General features: G+C 35.7%; 1 protein-coding gene across 16 annotated transcripts in view; it reads right to left on the bottom strand.

The window, feature by feature from the left end:
- The window catches only part of NAALADL2 (N-acetylated alpha-linked acidic dipeptidase like 2), a 438,404-nt gene that overhangs the window by 16,674 nt on the left and 403,882 nt on the right, over positions 1–17,848 (bottom strand). For 15 of the 16 annotated variants that reach the window (XM_080604240.1, XM_080604236.1, XM_080604232.1 and 12 more), the window contains 2 exons: positions 11,944–12,037; positions 6,195–6,402 (listed from right to left, as the gene is read on the bottom strand). In XM_080604240.1, the coding sequence (XP_080460366.1) occupies positions 6,195–6,402; positions 11,944–12,037 (302 nt within the window). Of the gene's footprint in view, positions 1–6,194; positions 6,403–11,130; positions 11,233–11,943; positions 12,038–17,848 lie in introns of those variants that run through there. The other variant, XR_013954885.1, reaches the window with a different exon arrangement.

Here is a 17,848-nt window from a genome sequence, read left to right as displayed (position 1 = left end):
AAATTGATCAAATTAAAAGAATGGAAGAAAATTCACAAGAAGTACGTATGGGAAAAATAAATGAAGGTATGTACACCCAGGTTTACCATTCATACCAGGGAAATGAGAAAGCTGGTTTCCAGCCATGACATAATCCTTAATTATAGCGGTTTTCTGCTTTTGCAGGTGTCATGAAAAGATTTTCTTGTTCACTTTAAATCAGCTTTAAAGTTAACTATAATTACATCTCTGCAGATGTCTAATTCAGTATTACTTAATGCAGCAAATGGTCTTAAAATAGTAAAAATATACAAAACAACAAATACAGTCATTACATCGTGGTCAATATACATAACTGTGATTCTAATGGAGAAACCGTTTGAATTGTCACTCAGATCAGGTGTTTCGAGTATGAGTTACACTCATTCCCTGACTCATAGTATGATTGTCTTCAGTTTTTAAAAAACCTGATCAGAAGACACATGACATCTATTTAGAGAAGCACAGAAACTGAGCACCTCATCCTTTCATTCAATGTCTGCTGCCACAGACTAAGAGAAAATCAACTTCCATGTTTGCATTAACCTAAGATTTACCAAGCACTGTACAGGATCACAGGTGTTCTGACAGTATATAGTGGCCACTACTCACCTCTCTCTTGAAACTTCTTTTTGCCTTCCCACGTTCTTAACATAAAACTCGTCCTGGAATATTTCCTGTGACTTTTCTTTTTTTTCCCCCCATTAGTAGATCCAAAAATGAGCTACACAGGAGCTTAGTGAAGCTGTGTGTCATTTTTTCTATCTTGAATATTTGAGCTCATCTTCTTTAACTTATACTGACAAAAACTGTAATTAGACTGCACAAGTACTGAGAGTTTGAAGGAAGAAGGCAGAAGAAAGTAAGAATTTTTAGGCATGAAATACATTTTGACAAATGCCTGTCGGAGAGAAGGGAGCTGAACAAGGACTGCAGTGGTCAGAAAATGCAAACATGAGTGGGAAGAAATGAAAGGAAAAGTAGAAGTGGAAAACAAGTGATGGAAAAATCAGTACAAAAAGATGAAGAAAAGTAGCTATGGTACAAGTTTCTGTAAGACTGGAAGTGAGGCAAAGGAACTTACATTTCATAAGGCATGGACAGAAAAAGGGCAGAAGTTGTTAATAACATGGTAGGTATATAATAAAGAATACAGGATGTAAAGCCACAACAAAGAAGACAAGGACAATAGGAAGGATTTATAGGGAAGGACAAAAATAAGTACATTGTACAAAGTAAGACACAGCAGGATTGAGTTTGGAGATGTATAGAAAAAGAGACAAAGTCTTCCTGGAGGGTTGAATCTGAGAAGAAAAAAGACTCATCGGTACTGACAGAACCAAGAAACACCACTGAAGAATTAGAAAGTGAAACAAGTAATACCACTTATCACAACTCCATTTATAAGATGCGGAACAGTTATAGAAGAAAAAGAGATGTAAATTTTCAAAGGTAGAAGATATTAGGGTGAAAAGTCAGATGTAAAATCCCTGCTGTGCAGTAAAAAGAAAATTAATTTATTCTGAGTGAATGGCAAAATTTGAGATACACTATTCTAAAACCAGTACACAAATCTATCCTACTCCCCCAACATCATTCCAGTATTGTATTTAAATTTTTTTCATGACAGATAATATAACAATACAGAATGTGATCAACTACTGCCAGTGCAACATGAATTGTTGCAGTATTTCCAATCCTACGGATAATCTGCAGCATATCTAATCACCCTCTGTTCCACATAATACAATGCAGGAAAAAAAAAATCCTTGGTTTAGGTCAATCAAAAATGTCTCAAACATTACAACAAAGTATACAAGAATATTTTCTATTTGAGGCCACAAATGAAGAGTTCAAAGTGAAAAAACAAATCTGCAGAGTCTGCACAATAAGACAGAATCACTGCCTGCTGTAGAAACACTAGGCTAGTATTTTTTCAATTGACATTGCACTACATGTTTACCCATGTCATTGTTAAGATTAGCAGGATATTTGCATCTTTAATGCTTGTCCTCTGTAAATCCAATGAGCAGCTTGTTTACACAGAGATTTAATAAGGACTTAAATGTATCTCTAGAAATTTAAGTCTGGGGGTATGTGAATTTTGACACCTGAGAATCTGCTGCAGTTTATCAGCAAAACAGAAATAAATCCAGTAGACTCTGTACATATGACAGGAATGTATATAACAGAACTCAATCTGAAAGGAAAACATTTGTTCTAGTGAACAACAAACACTTGTTTGGCATGAGACACTTGAGTGGCACGAGATTAGCAGCGATGCAAATTACCTTTTTGCGTGGTGCTAAAAGCATCTTTGGATTGTTCTTTCATCTCATTATGGCAAATTCAGGATACACAATCTATCATCACTTCCATTGAGTATTTATTCAGTGCATTGTAATGCACTGATTTGTTGTGACTTTTTAGCCCAATGGAGTGTTAATACCACAGCTGGGTATCCATGATAAAAAGAAGCAAGCGGAAGAAGTTTAACTTGCACAAATGAGCAAGACAAACTGCTGGAGGTCTTTCTTGAAGACACAGATTGTTTTATCCTTACTTTTCACCTAATTAATGCTTGTTTCACTCAATTATTTTCTCTACTAGACATAGCAGAATGACATTTGCAAAAAATCCGTAAAAAATGTTGACAGATGCATACAGCCTTAATGGACAGTATAAACTTGGCAGGCTAAGGTAGATGAAACTTGAAACAGGAAATTGTCCCAGGTCTTTGCTTCAATCTCTGTTAAATTATGGCTGAAGCACCCTTTGTTTAGACTACAGAGAGAGAGCATCTTCTCCTATCCCCAGCAGGAAACTACACATAGTGATATGTTAGTAACCATAATAATTTTACTGCTCATTAGAGAAGAATAATGTATCAATTATGCTCAATAATTGCCCTGTGGCAATGACTGGAATACGGAATCTACGTATATACAGTATACATACAGTACATGTACACAATGACAGACTACAGCTATGGCAATGAGAGTACAAAATACAAAGAAAATTTTCTACAAGAAATTGTAGAAAAGATATATTAGCTTCCCTTTAGTCGACAGGCACAAGTAGGCTGCAACCCACCTCCTGCAATAAAGCAAAAAATCCACTTTTCTTTTTAATTCAACATCTAGAAGAGAAAACATAGTATAGATCCAGAGAGCTGTGAATTAGGACAAACACAAGCCTAAAAATGATGCCTAAACTTCAGCAAATTTGTCAAGTACTTTGATTGAGGTTGAGAATATGAGTCCAAATGGGTATACAGGAAGCAATCATTTTTTCATGAAGAATACGTGCTTTACTGTGCACACAAATTCTTCCTTCAGAAGGCTGTAAATTACAGTATTTATGGAATCTTAATGATCTAAACACAGTTGGAGCCTGAAGGTCAAGGCTGCAAACTGCATCCTAAATTTCTGTTTACAGATGAAGCATAGTATTTATTGCTGCACTGCTTGTGCTGCTATAGTTAAAGGGCTGCCAGCATTTCCATTATAAACCCCTATTTCAGGGGTTTATAACTTGCCCATCAATCTTCCCACTGGGATGAAACACAGCATATGAGGTCCTGGCTGTGAGACTGATATATATTTTTTTGGTTTTGTTTTCTTTACCAAATTACAAAAAGAAAAGTGTGAAGTTATATAAGCAAAAAAGTACATCAGATTTTTTCAAATATTTCTAGTGTTCCTGTCATACTATTCAATAATAGCTTCAGAACACAAAATACATTTGTATCACTGCATCAATTAATGGAAGGACTTTCAATACCTAAACAGTGAAAAATAACCCAAATAAAGACATACTGCTAGATGAATTTTTCAAAAGAAAATGTACTGACGATTTTGAACGTCAGGAAAGGAATTCAGAAATCTACCGCTGTCCTTGATTCTGTCTGCATTAAAGATAAGCCTACAACTACAACTGCATACCTTGAACAGTACAAGAATGCATTATTTTTAAAAAAGTTTCTAAACGATCATCATCTAAATGATGATACACAAGGTGTACTTTACAGCTATATACTACAGATGATGTTAAGTAGAATACTTCAGAGTAAAAAGTCAAAAAATACTTCCCTCAAACTGTGAAGTAACCTTATCATCTACTATTAAATCTTGTATCAAATTTAATGAAATCAGTAGGTGAAAATTACAAAACTTTTACCTTCACATTATCTACTTTGCCAGTGTAAATACTGCACTCTGTCCTGAAGTGCTGCTGTGAGCAGGAAGGTGAAAAACTTAATTTACCTTCTACCTGTATATCTACCAATTACATCTTGCTGAATAACAAACATAATACTGCAAACACTGCAAGAATTTAAACATTAGAAGTCCTCATTAAAAAAAAAAAAAAAACAACAAAAAAAACTCATTGAAATCCTAAGTTTTGGTAGAATCTATTTTTATAAATAAAGAACAAATGCATACACTGGGCCAGATTCAACAATGTGTTGTGATGCAACACAGACACATTAGATTATATTCAGCAGCTTCATGGATCCTTTGCAACACCATACCAGTTCAAACAAGAAAGATTGCAGCGTTGAACCTCGAATATTAGACTTTCCTTAATTACATTTCAGTGTATCTCTTTTTATTATAAATCCAGTCATGGCAGGAATGAAGAAAATTAGTCCCTCCCCAGATATCATTATTATATTTTCTGTATTATAGCTCTGGGGATTTTATTCACTGACACCGTAGGGTTCATCACAACTACCATTTTATTTTTCTTTTCCTTTTGGTATTGTTAAAAGATGACTGCATTTGTTTAATGCTGTTCCTAACACTTTTGGAAGAATCTCTTCCTCCTGATGCTGTAGCTTTCTGCTTTTCTTCCAAAGTCTACCTCTACCATCTGTCTACTTTATGCCCACTGGAAACAATCACTTGCAGTAACTTGAACAAGACATTTGACAATTTTTTTTTCCATCACCTGCAACAAATTACTGTTTTATTACTGTAGTTGGCTCTGGCTGTAAGTACATTTATATTCCCACATAACACAGATCCTTCATTCACTTCTTTGTTCTGGCCCCTGTCTGTCTCCTGTGTATGAATGCTAGTTCACTTCTGAGCTCTCTTTCGTGAACATATCAACCAGTTCCCTCTAAAGTAAAATCTGGGTACGGCTTTAGGGACAGTTCTACCTGGGGACCCCTCCTAATAGTCAGTATGGAGGAGCCATTGGTTTCCTTCAGCTGCACAGGCCTTCAAACTATCCCAGTAGGCCTGGTGAACTCAAACAACATACATGACTTCATTTTATAGCCCAGGGCATGCAAAGCATATCCTTGGGGTCAAGCTATAAAATGTTACATTGATGGACTGAAATAGAGTGCTCCAGACACTTTGTGAAGAAGTACACTTTATTACTTCTCCTGTGCAGCCAGAGAGCCTGGCATTACACAGGGCAGACTTGGCCAGTTCTTTCTTTGAAAACTTTTTTGAAGCTACTGACTACCACAAGTTTATTTATTGATTTATTTACTTATTTATTTATTTAGGTAGAGGAATCTATGGTTAGAGATACAGACCTGCAGACTTCCTTCTTAAAAGGTGAAAGATAGAATGATTATATTTAAAACCAACACAGGCAATGCTGCAGAATACACACTGCAGAATAATTCTTACAGGAGACAAGATGTCATAAATGGTGGCTGACTAATGCTTTATCATTCACTCCACTCTACTATCTTTAACTGATTGAAAAGCAGCCAAGAACAATGCTATGTAATTAAATACTTTAAATAATGCTACATAGGGTCTCGTATAATTCTGAATCTTCAATGAACTGTAAAAAATTTTAAATAAAATATAGGTGGAGTTTGTCAAGCACTATAAGACTTCAAAATATTTTCCTCTTTTAAAAGCCTACTGTACTATCTAATACAAGTATCTGTCATGCTGCCTGAGTTGCCACCACACAGTACATCTTGTTAGCTGTGATGTCATGACAAACACCACAGTGCTGTATTTTAATGGCACCCTGTATTGTAATAAAGTTATGTTTTCTGCAGAGAAGATATGGAATAAAAACTAGCTTTAATCTTGGATACTCAATTGAGATTTTTTTTTAGAAGTGCACAACAGTTTTGAACACCAAGCAGTATGAGATTACCATTTTAGGTCAAATGGAGAACATGTTAAACACCATACCTGTAAAGTCCTGGAGGAGCTTGCTGAACCAGGAAGCTTTTCTCTAAGCTTTGCAGCACATCATTGAGCATCCTGACTCTGATAGGAGCTCTCTCCTTGGGGTCATTAGCTGGGCGCATCTCATCTGATTGGAACAATTCTGCAGTATCCCTCAGTTGTGATGCCACCGCAAGCAACTGAGAAGCATCTACTTCATCACCTATGAACACTAAGAGAAAGACACTTGCCAGTAATTCAAGTAACATTATTTATAACTCTTGCTTACGGATTAAAAGTAACAGTTGAATTAGAGCCTGAGATTCTTTTCCCTTGTAAAAATCATATAATAGATCGAGGAAAGCCATAGACCATTGTGTATATGTTGTGATCTATTTTTCAAAGAGGATCAGTTTGGACTGTGACATTTTAAGATCTCATAACCTGTGAGGAATGATTTTGGGGTACAGCTTGGAACCTACCATTGAAAAAAACAGTCATGAAGAAAGCAATATTTAACTATTAGTAACTGCAAAATTTCCTTCTAAGATAGTGTTTGTTCAATTCCATGGATGCTACTGCTCTCAAGTTTGAAAGAGAGGGGTGTGTGCTTAGATGCTATATAGAAAATTGTAATCTAGAGAGCTTAATTGAATTTTGTTCAACATTTTAAAATTCTAGGGGTTAACAACACTTCTAGAAGGGATATGAAATTGCTTCTTTTAATCACTTAAATCATATGCCAATGAGCCAACTAACACTTTAACTGATATACAAATTTATATTCTAAATCAGTCAATGTTTTCAAAACTTTTAAAACTCAGAGTGTTAACTGTTACTTTTTAATCCGTTAGAGACACCAAAAGAATAAAAACCCTCAGCACTTTGGAGCACGTGACAATTTTTTATTTCCTGGTTCACAACCCAGAAAGAAAAAGCAATACATGTATTGGAGACTTGTGAACATGCAATATATTCCCACCTGCAGTGCAGGTGAAGAGAATGCCTTCCTTTCCCAGTGTGTGCATAGACTGTGTTAAGGTGGACCAAATTTATACAAGCTCACTGAGAGAGAGAGCAGTGTCTGAACCTGATACAAAGTCAAAGCAGTATCAAACAGCGAAAACATCTCCAGGATGCAGAAATGATCTTTAAGGCCAGGATTCACTTTGCCTATTAAGGACAAGAAATTAACCTCTTTTTAAAATATCTTTTAAATGATGATTTAATCAAAACAAACCATTTAACTTTAGAAGCGGACTGACCTTTAGTTGAATGTACAAATCTCCATGCATTTACTATCTTAGTGACTGAGTTGATTAATCCAGCAAGGAGGTTCAAGATAGAAGTCAAATGAATGCTAAAGTTCCTGGCCTAATAGATATATGGAGAGATCAGAAATAGTAAAGGGAGAAACTCAACCAATTTCTCAAACTATGTTTGGATGGAAGCTGAAAGGTGAGTATATAAAAAGAATGGAAAAACAAATAGATACAACTAAGACATTCAAGAAAGTGCCTGAATATTATATATTATCCCTCTAATATGGAAAAGGAGAATTGTTATTGGATACATTTCAGCAAAGGGAAAGTTGTTCATAGATTCATATGCATTCCTGTCATTCAGCTGACTAATGCATTCCAATCTAGCACAACAGAAGATGTTCCAAAATACATTGTCACGGAGAGACAGATGCTGCTTTGAGAGAAACTGACAGACTTCCTGAGCTATGAAGATGAATTTCAACAATGAATGGAAGTTCCCTGTGTGAACAGGAGTGAGAGAAGATGGTTTATGTAAGTCTTGGTTTGGGACAAGGTTGTTTTGTTAATGGCTCTTGATCAGTTCGCCCTTCCCTAATTAGAATGGGTAACAGGCACAGGTTTGGTATCTTGATGCACAGGCTTGGTATCTTCCTCATTGAGTATGGAGTAATTTAAAGTTTGAGTGAGTTAGGTTGATACCTCAGAAGAGCATTCTCCAAGCATATAACCTTGGTACAGTTTGGATATTTGCAAAATATCAGTATCATCAATTTTCAAATCTCAGGCACAGATCCTGTGTAGCTGAAGACTTTACAATTTCTGGGCATATAATCCAGGCATTGTGCATACCTTATCCTGGGACATGTCAGTATGGGAAGGTTTAAAATCACCATTAGATGGAATGCTTTTGTTTCGACTTCATACTCCAAGTAACATACAATATTTATAATTGTTATTTTGCATATGATATAAATGACTGTAAATGTCAGCTATGTCTTTTCAACAGAAAATGTGAGATAAAGGCAAAATACATCATTGTATATTTGGAAATTAAGCCACCCACCACCTCTCTTTTAAACTAACAAAATCAATAATAAAAAAAAAAGCAGCAAATGCTCTCACTACTTCACCGTAGCATGCTTTTTGCCCCTAAGCCAAATACATTTCCTTTACATTTATGATTTAAAAGCACAGTTTACATCACACTCTAAACCAGAATTCATTATAAAACAAACACACAGAACCTTTTTTAATACTTCAGTACAAAATCTATAAGAGTGTCTGGCTAGTGTTACCATAGAGAACTACAGACACCGCGTTAAGGGCATCAGCAGTTTTTATCACAGCACACTGAACTTCATTGCCAATGGAAACTGCAATGTATGCTTTGCTCAAGTTGAAAAGCTTGTAGTGGATGGGGAAATGATTCCCAAAGAAAAGGATACATTAACTAATAATGTCTTAAATATCTTGTGATGCTTCTACAGAGAGAAGCAAAAAAAATAATAATGAAGTGTTATTTCCCTCAAGAGAAAACAATGCTACGTTATTATATTTTGTACTCTTTGTCCTTTTCTCTCCACCATGAATCATGATGAATCATCTGAGCTAGTTGTTTAGTTGTTAAATAAATAAAATTACAAGAAAGTGACTCAAGAGTATATATGCTCCCAATCACTGAATTATACTGTTGAATTTCATTACACTTGCTAAACATAACTGGATTTTACTCAGGAACAGGTTACACCAAATACACACACAAACACATTGAATACAGTAGCCTTTCCTTGTGAAACCAACTGCTCTTAGATAAAGTACTGCTAGTGATTTAACATCTTCGAATTGTGTTTGTGCTCTCTGGTATCAATGTACCTGCCTAGGAATACCTACAGAAAAATGGGCCCAGACAAATCAGCAGGCTAAGGCATGACACCCGCTCTCCACGCACATGTGTTTGCATGTAAGAGAGGAGGAAAATTGCTTTAGGTTTTGATTAGCTTGCACGCTCAGGACTGGGTATGGTATGGAGTCATATTCACTAGCAAGATTTTTCATGTTGTGCAAAACTGGATGATCAGATCTGGCAGTGAAAAATCTCAAGGTGAAAGCTTTGTAAAAACTAAAAGGGGCAGAGACATAAAACCAAGGACATCCTCAGTGCAAAGAATATGTTGCCATCAGCTTACATTTTGCTACCATGACTGCTACTGGCCAAACAAACTAATCTGCTGTTGCTACTACAAGCCTCTTTTCAAAGCCATGTCGTGACATATAATTATACATATCAATACAGACGAAATTATCTATGATTTTGTACAGAACTACTGAAGCAAATATAGTGTACTGCTACAGAATAGATACACATCCTTTCCCTTCAGTATCAAATGCTCTGTCCACAGAAAATGCATTTTTGCATGATGTTTTTAAAAGCCTGATGGGAAGGTTTACCACTACTAATATATAATATCCTTGAAAGGATACTGAATACAAGATGTCAGTGTTTCATGGCAAAGAAGGTATTTCTGTCATATATATAGATAACTAACTGTGCATTTTTCACATTCGTAGGAGTCAAGAATAATGGGTGGGAACAATAGAGGGAAACTGTCTGAACATTACAGAGAGATGGAGCAAGCAACTCTGAAAAGCATCCTAAGTGATCAGGGAAATATGGTCAAGCGGGTAAAATGCTCCCAAGCTGAAGATTAGCAGATAGCTGCAGGCAATGAGCATGCAGCCATCAAGTAAATGACAGAGATATGTTTCTGTATTGATTTTTCTCAGGACAGAGAGTTCAGAATGATGTTTTGAAATGTAAGGGTTCAGCCAGGGCTGTGGAAAGTCATGCAGACTTTCCTGGAAATGGCTTATCATAAAATAGATTATTTTTAAACTGCTAGCACTGCCTACTATTATCACCACAAGTACTTCAGCTGCTGTAACTTCTGTAAAAGATCCATTCTGTGGAAAAGAAAGGGACTAACTGATTGGAAGCAACAGACAACTGACACTGTGTCAGTTAAAGAGCTTTAAATCACAACCTTTGCCTTCCTATATAGGTCAAAACAGAAAGTCTCACCCCAGTTAACTTAGTTTGTCTTGATAGGCCTCTCTTGCCCAGTACCTATTAGAGATGGCTTAGAGCTTATCTAGTTTTCTTACTCAGGCTGCCCTGAGAAGCTGTCGATGTGCCATCCCTGAAAGTGTTCAAGGCCAGGCTGGATGGGGCCCTGGGCAACCTGATCTAGTCAGTGGCATCCTTGCCCATGGCAGGGGGATTGGGACTAAATGATCTTTAAGGTCCCTTCCAATCCAAGCCATTCTATGATTCTGTCAATACACCAAAATATGATGAAACTGTAAGGGACAAGGGACAGAATGGAAGGATGAAGACACATGATACTGAAGCAGAAAGCTTACGTGGACAAGTGACAATGAATAGTGAATGATCCTAGACTTCCTTTTCCTCCGTAGTCCTTGGAACTGGTGCTAAGACAGGTACTCTTTTCATAACTGGTAAGAAGGTTTATTGTTCTTTTGCAAGGTACTGAGGACATCTTAGTAACATGCAATGGAGTAAGTCTCTTACAACATACCAGTTACTACCAACTGTAGAAAAGAAAGGAAAACAAAACAGAAAAGGACAACCCCGAGAAGCGAAGGGAATGTACAGCTGTGCCTTTTAACTGTGTTACCTTAAACAGCTCAAGACAAGCTCTTCTCAATACTGCACGAAAAGATTGCGGAATGCTTTTTCTTTTATCAAGCCCTTAAAGGCCACAAGACAACAGAAAGAGCTAGAAGTGAGAAGGTGATGTAGCAATATTAGTAACAGCTCCACAATCTTGATGGAGCACTTTCATATCAAAGCATTCATCCTACACCCAGCAAACAGTGCCAAACCCAGAGTCAATTGCATCTGCAAGTTATCAGTCAATTTTGTTTACTTTCTAACTAGGAACTGTCTTGTCCCTCTTCCTAACCCCAGTGCATGATATAAAACACATCAAGATCATTCAGCTTCAAATACAGACAATAAGCATTGGTAAATTATCGTGCTTTGTCATGGTTGAGAAAGGTTAGCATGATCCACCAACAAGGTGAGCTAGGGCAGTAACCAAACAAGGAAGATGATGGATGAAATTGCAGAGACAAAAGGCAATGGGATTAGAAGCCCTCTCTTGCTTGTACTGAACACTGTCTTGAAGGAAAATAAAATCAAGAAGTGCAGTCACAGCAGTTGTTATCTTTGACTGTAATTATGAGATTTTAATACTAATTATTGCTTAACTGACATAATAACATCAGATTAAATATCAACAATTTACGGTTTTATTTACCAAAAATATTTTTTTCTTTAACATTATATAATGACACTGTTTAACTAGTAAAATCACTTGCTATCGTTCAAGTGGAAATTGAAAATCTGTTGACGATTCAGTGGAGTAGATGATTCCCTTTTTTCTCTCTGTATTAATAGAGAACAATATTCCTCTAACAAGAATTACCTTTAAGACTGTTCTGAACTTCTAGTGCGATGTCGAGGGCATTAAACGGCAAAACTGGTTCATTGGCAATTTGTAAAGTCACATGTCCTGTTAGCTGAAAAATATAAAACAAAACAAAACACAAAAACATCAAATAGTTTCTAACAATTAAATAACCAGCACTTCTTGTAGAATAAACATGCTTTCATTACACTGGATTTTCAGGGAAAAATTAGTAATACCCCATAAACACATCTTTGTGAAAAGGAAAATGACCTAGACCCATTGTCTTTCCATTACAACATGAAAAGATGTTAGGAGATTACAATTTATGACTACACATAAGAATTCTGTGCAGTACTTTTTCTTTCGACCTAGGATATTACACTACAGTAGTCTCTGAAGGGCTTTAGTTGTGCTTCATTTTCAAATAAAACATCTCAATTTTCTATGAATAGGAATAAGGTTTATTGTTTTAGGTCTCTTCTTTTAGTCATCAGATTTTAAGAGCTTACACAAATTTAAAAAAAGAAATCACAGACACTGACACAGCCTCAGATCAAGCCCTTGGCTAGGAATCACATGGCTAAATTCAAGCTGACCTTAAACCTTACAATTTTTTGAAGAGATATGTAACAACTTGATACACAGAGATGTACAACTTCCAATTTGGACAAAACACTAAATTTTCTTAGTAACTTACTAAATGAAATTTGCAAATGAGTGAACTCTCAGTCCACCCCAGACTAGACATTAGGGCATGTCATGAAACCCAACAGCATGAATGCTTCTTTTCAACAGTTTCAGAGATGAGGCCACGTACTGACTAGCCTGAGTTGTTTATTTATTTATTTATTCCCATTTACACAAGAAATGCTCTCCAGCTCAAGGCTGAGACATGATACAGGGGCTATGTATGGAAATGTGTCTTTCTGATGGACTATATCTAGCCTGTGATTAAACAGATGATTTTGGTCTCTAGGCTGCCAAGTCCATCGCTGTTTGTGGGAGCTATTAAAGCAAACTGACAAAAACATGCAAGAAACTTCCATTCATCTCCTTTGTATCTTGATATTGCAAAAAGGATAAAAATAGCTGTAGGACTGCACTTTAAAAGGGAATGACGGCTGCAGGTGATGGTGATCATGTTGATAAAAACGTGGACTGAACAAAATCATATTATACAATACTTCCCAAGGTGCTGGGGATGTTAAAATAATATCTGTCCTTCAGAAGCAATATGATAGCTGCTGTGCTGAAAGTAGCATTTTAATTCTACAATAAGAAGTAGTAGAAAAAGACAACAATCCTAAATAATAATAAAACCAATATTACAGCAAGTGAAAAGGAAAACCCTCTCCCAGGAAAGTAAATGAAAACAGGGTAATAACAGGAAGACAGCTTTCCAGGAGAAAGTTTAATAGAACTCCAACAACGTTTCTAAGAATGCATTTAAGAAATAGTGTTTCTGACCTGGCCACAGACTGAGTTGAGTCTCTGTACTGAGACTGAAGGAACATGCTGTATATCACGCTGCAACCTACATCTGTGCAGAGACATACTGTGGAGCTATTGAGATTTACTTCTAGAAAATAAAATATTGCCAAAGACACGAAGAAAAAGCCTACCATATATAGAGTAAGAAAAAAGTAGGTAGTAATGGTGATATGTCAGAACGTTTTCAGGAAAACTGTAGAACTAAGACTGAACTTGGAGGAAGACAAAAAATACTATGTTTGGACGTCTGTGTTAAAATATTACACAGTAACCTCTTATATGACTTTTCTCCAAACATCCTAACTGCATGGGACATTAATGTTTGAAGGCCATTATGTTTTCTGTCAGCGCTTATACACGTAAGAATCTCTGCATTGAAAAGCAACAGGAAACACTGGTCTTAGAAATAAAAGAGTGGTACTGCAGAAACACAAAAAATAAAATTGTTAGGGCACACAGAAATCTGTATAAAGCTGTATCTAAAACAGGTTCATATAATCCAACCATAAACAACTTTAAAAATTTGTTTCTAAATGTCTGAACACCATGCAAAATCCTTCCTTGTCCTGCACTGAACTCCCTCAATATGCAACTGCCCAAAATATTAATAACCTGTAAGTTGCTACAGAAAAGCAACTGCAGAAATGAAATAACATCCTATTAAGCAGAAGGCATTCTATATGGAGCCCAAACCCACTGTATCATAAATATTACTACATTTAAAGTCTTCCATGATACACCATTTGTGTAAAAACCTTCACTAAACCATAATGAAAGATACATATTTATATGAGAGATATGCATTTTATTGACATGAACAGCAATGCCATGCTATTGATTCTTTTTAATCTGTTACTGCAATGCATAAGAACACAAGGGTATGGAGAAAAAATAGTTCTTTTTGAGGCACCAAAGTGATATTAAAGAGAATACTACAGTAAGCATCTTTCCTTTACATCTGAGTTCTTTCCTTTTGTATCTATTCCAAGCAATTTTCTTTTGTTTTGTGACTACAGAAGACTCAAGTTGTTTCCTCTTACTTATTCAAATAAAGCTGTACCACCAAAATGTTATGACTGACCAAAGCATTTTGGAAATTTTATAGTAGCTCTGCATGTAATTCTACAGACATTTGTGTGTCAGTGAACAGGTAACAGCAGTGCTTATTAAATCACGTACTCTTTAGGCTAATCTGGAAGAAATCAATCACATGAAGGAAAGCTCAGAGCATTGATTTGAACAAAGTAATAATGCTGCAGAAGCATATATCAAACCCACATAATACAGCAAGACAGAAAAGGCCACTGATTTCTTATTTATAGTATTATTTTCAGATATACCATTCCCCCAAGTACAACACTGAATATACACAGAAAATAAAGACAAACTTCTTCCCCCTTTTCCCCAATTAAAAATGGTTCAGACTGACTATTGAATTATTAAATTTAAGAGTAACTTAGCAAAGAGTAAACGCAACTATTTTCTCGTAAACTGAAATAGCAAAGCGACATAATTGAGTCTATTCCCATACTGAACTGATTGTAACACTAATGACAACTTCTCAAGTAACATTTATACATAATGATGCACACACAATGCACGCAGTAATTGATGTAACATATGCACAATTATCCAGTCTAAAGTAAAAAAAAATAGTTCAAATGCTAATTGATTCTGAAATACTTTTCTTTTACAATTTAAAATGAAAAAAAAAAAGTTTCTACCACACTTGGCTTAGGGAAAGGTATTCTTCAGTAAAGTAACAGGCATTTAATGAACTTCCAATTACTTTAAATATAAATACTAATATAAAACATAATGATAATGCTCGACTTATACAATACATTGCAAAATAAATCTGCATATGCAAAATAGGTTTATAACTGTTAACTGTGTGAGGTATAATTTTTTCAAGATCTTTTACCTTACAGCATAAACATATTTCTAGGAAGGAAATAATGACTGTCCCTGCCTTTACCTGTCTGACACCATGCATATCTCAGAAGCCAAAAAAAGCTCTACCAAAAATGCTGGTGTTCAAGACAATTTAGTATCCCATGACACTTCCTAAACGCAGCTATTGGCTCTTCTGTCCTCCAAAGTGTTGTAACCTACTCACTTAGAAAAGTCTAAGTCTTAGATCTTCCTGAAATTTTACACAACTTATGAACCGTAGTTCACTATAAAAGTCATCTCACAAAGACTTCATGTGGATCTGTATCACTCCCCAAAAGACTGTATGACCATAAAATAACAACTCGATTAAACACATGGAATATGTTTATATATGTAAATTAGAAATATTCTCTATCTTGTTAGCTCTCACAATGTAAATAAGAAAACTAAAATGGAGGGTGGGAGTGACTTTCATCACAGGAAGTGTGTGTGTGTGTGTGTGTGTGTGAGTGTGTGAGTGTGTCTCACACCTGTTTTACCAGTGAGTTAAACTGTTAAACTGAGTCTTCATGGTAACTTAATCCTTCAAATATCAAAACTGCCTACCTAAGAGATCAAAGCACTTTGACTGGAATGCAAAATTATTATTATATTATTATTATTATTATTATTATTAATAAAAGATAGAATACAAAAACATGATTATTTAACTTTTTTCCTCCACACATTCAGTTCTGCTTTTGGGGCATGCTGTTCTTGGTCAAGACTCGCAGGGATACATCTTAAATGTTATCCGCTTTTTATGGACAATGCAGGAATGACAACTTATTTTCCATTCTACCATATGTGCAGAAACTTGCAAGATAATGAACACATTTAGTGGATACAATGATATGAAAATATTATGCATGATAGGGAACAGTCTGCTAGAATATAGTGCGCGGGCACTTTCTTTAGTACAGAAGTTCACATGCCAGTTTTTTTTTTTTTGGTCTAGTGAGATTTGGAACTGTGCACAATATCTAGCCCATGAGCTATGTAAAGCTCAGTGGGTGTAAGTGCTAAGCTTCTAGGACATTTTTGGTTACATTAACAGTGCTAAACTCAAAACAGACATCTTGGATCTCATGTGCCAAGTTACAGACAGCATAAGTGGATGGGCTTTAAGGTGCCTTCCAGCCCAAACCAGTCTGTAATTCTATAATTCTACACTTTTTTTCTTCCCTTCACACTATCACTTCCAAATTTTTGTTATATATAATTTTATTCTATGCATATTATAAACACTTTACATTACTGATACCTGTGCACTTTTAGAGAAAACCAGCACACACGTGGCAGCTGATCTACCAAAAACATGACGATCATTAGCAAGCAGCTAATGTAATAAGGTAGCACAGATGACCTGTGTAGATTCCTGACTAGACTCAACAGACCCGCTGTATGTAGTACTTGAACAGTTCCTGTAAATAAGGAACAAATCCCTGCATACATTAAGTTCCTCTCCCAGAATCCCAACATTAGCAATCTCAAATGTTAAAATAATCAGCCTTCCCCAGCCTCTCCATCCTGCAAAATTAAAGAAATATTTTTGATAATACAGATTTCCTGGATTTGCTTTCTGCTTTTTTTTTTTTTTTTTTTTTTTTTTAAGGACTCCCTTCAAGTTATCAGACTTTTTTTTTTTAATCAAGCATAAGAAGCCAAAGCTATTTAAATGAAATCCATGATTTCCCAAGCTATACCATAATTCCATCCTAGCATTACTGGATGAATGGCAGTAATCATGAGGCTCATGATAAATTAATAAGCATTTTTAACACAGATCTGAATGCACTTTAGAATTTTTTTTCTGCATAATCAGTCTTCACAGTTGTTTTTCTTATGTTCATCACCCAAAAAATTTACTTGAGTTTCTTGAGGTCATAAAGGAGAATCCTGTGGGAGGAGGATGAGAAAATGACCAGCTCTTTGGCTATTTTTCTGAACTGCTAAAGGAATATTCCCTTAACAAAGAAACAGAAATCTGGTCATATGTGCGCACAACCATATTTGCTTTGGGCTAAAATTGTCAACTTCTGAAAATTCAGAACTTTTCAAAAAATTAAATAGTACCATATTTGTTGTTGTTCTTACTTAAATCTACCTCAACACTGGGACATGTATTTACACTACAGATCTGTTGAAATTTTGGGTTATATGATATTTGGTTCAAAATACTGCATTTTAGGTCAGTAGAGGGCTCTCTGAGAAAAGAGTACAATGAGTCTATGGCTACAACAGGTGAACTAGAGCACAGTAATTCGTAACAGATAGCTGTTTTTAACCAAGGGAAACATAAACCATATCTGAGGTCTTATAAATATTAAATCTTATTTCAACACCCCTCCATCATTTCATATTGTTTTATTTATTCTCAGTATAGGAAATACTGACCAGGAAGTAAAAGTCTTAATGAACAAAACATGGATCTCTTTGCAGGTATCCTGTGTGTAGCAAATTACACAAGTTACTTGATTAAGGTGGCTCACAG

Source organism: Anser brachyrhynchus (genome assembly GCF_964034855.1).
Source record: "Anser brachyrhynchus genome assembly, chromosome: 9".
Taxonomy (NCBI): Eukaryota; Metazoa; Chordata; class Aves; order Anseriformes; family Anatidae; genus Anser; species Anser brachyrhynchus.
The sequence above is the reverse complement of the archived record's forward strand: the minus strand, read 5'-3'. Positions and strand labels throughout refer to the sequence as shown.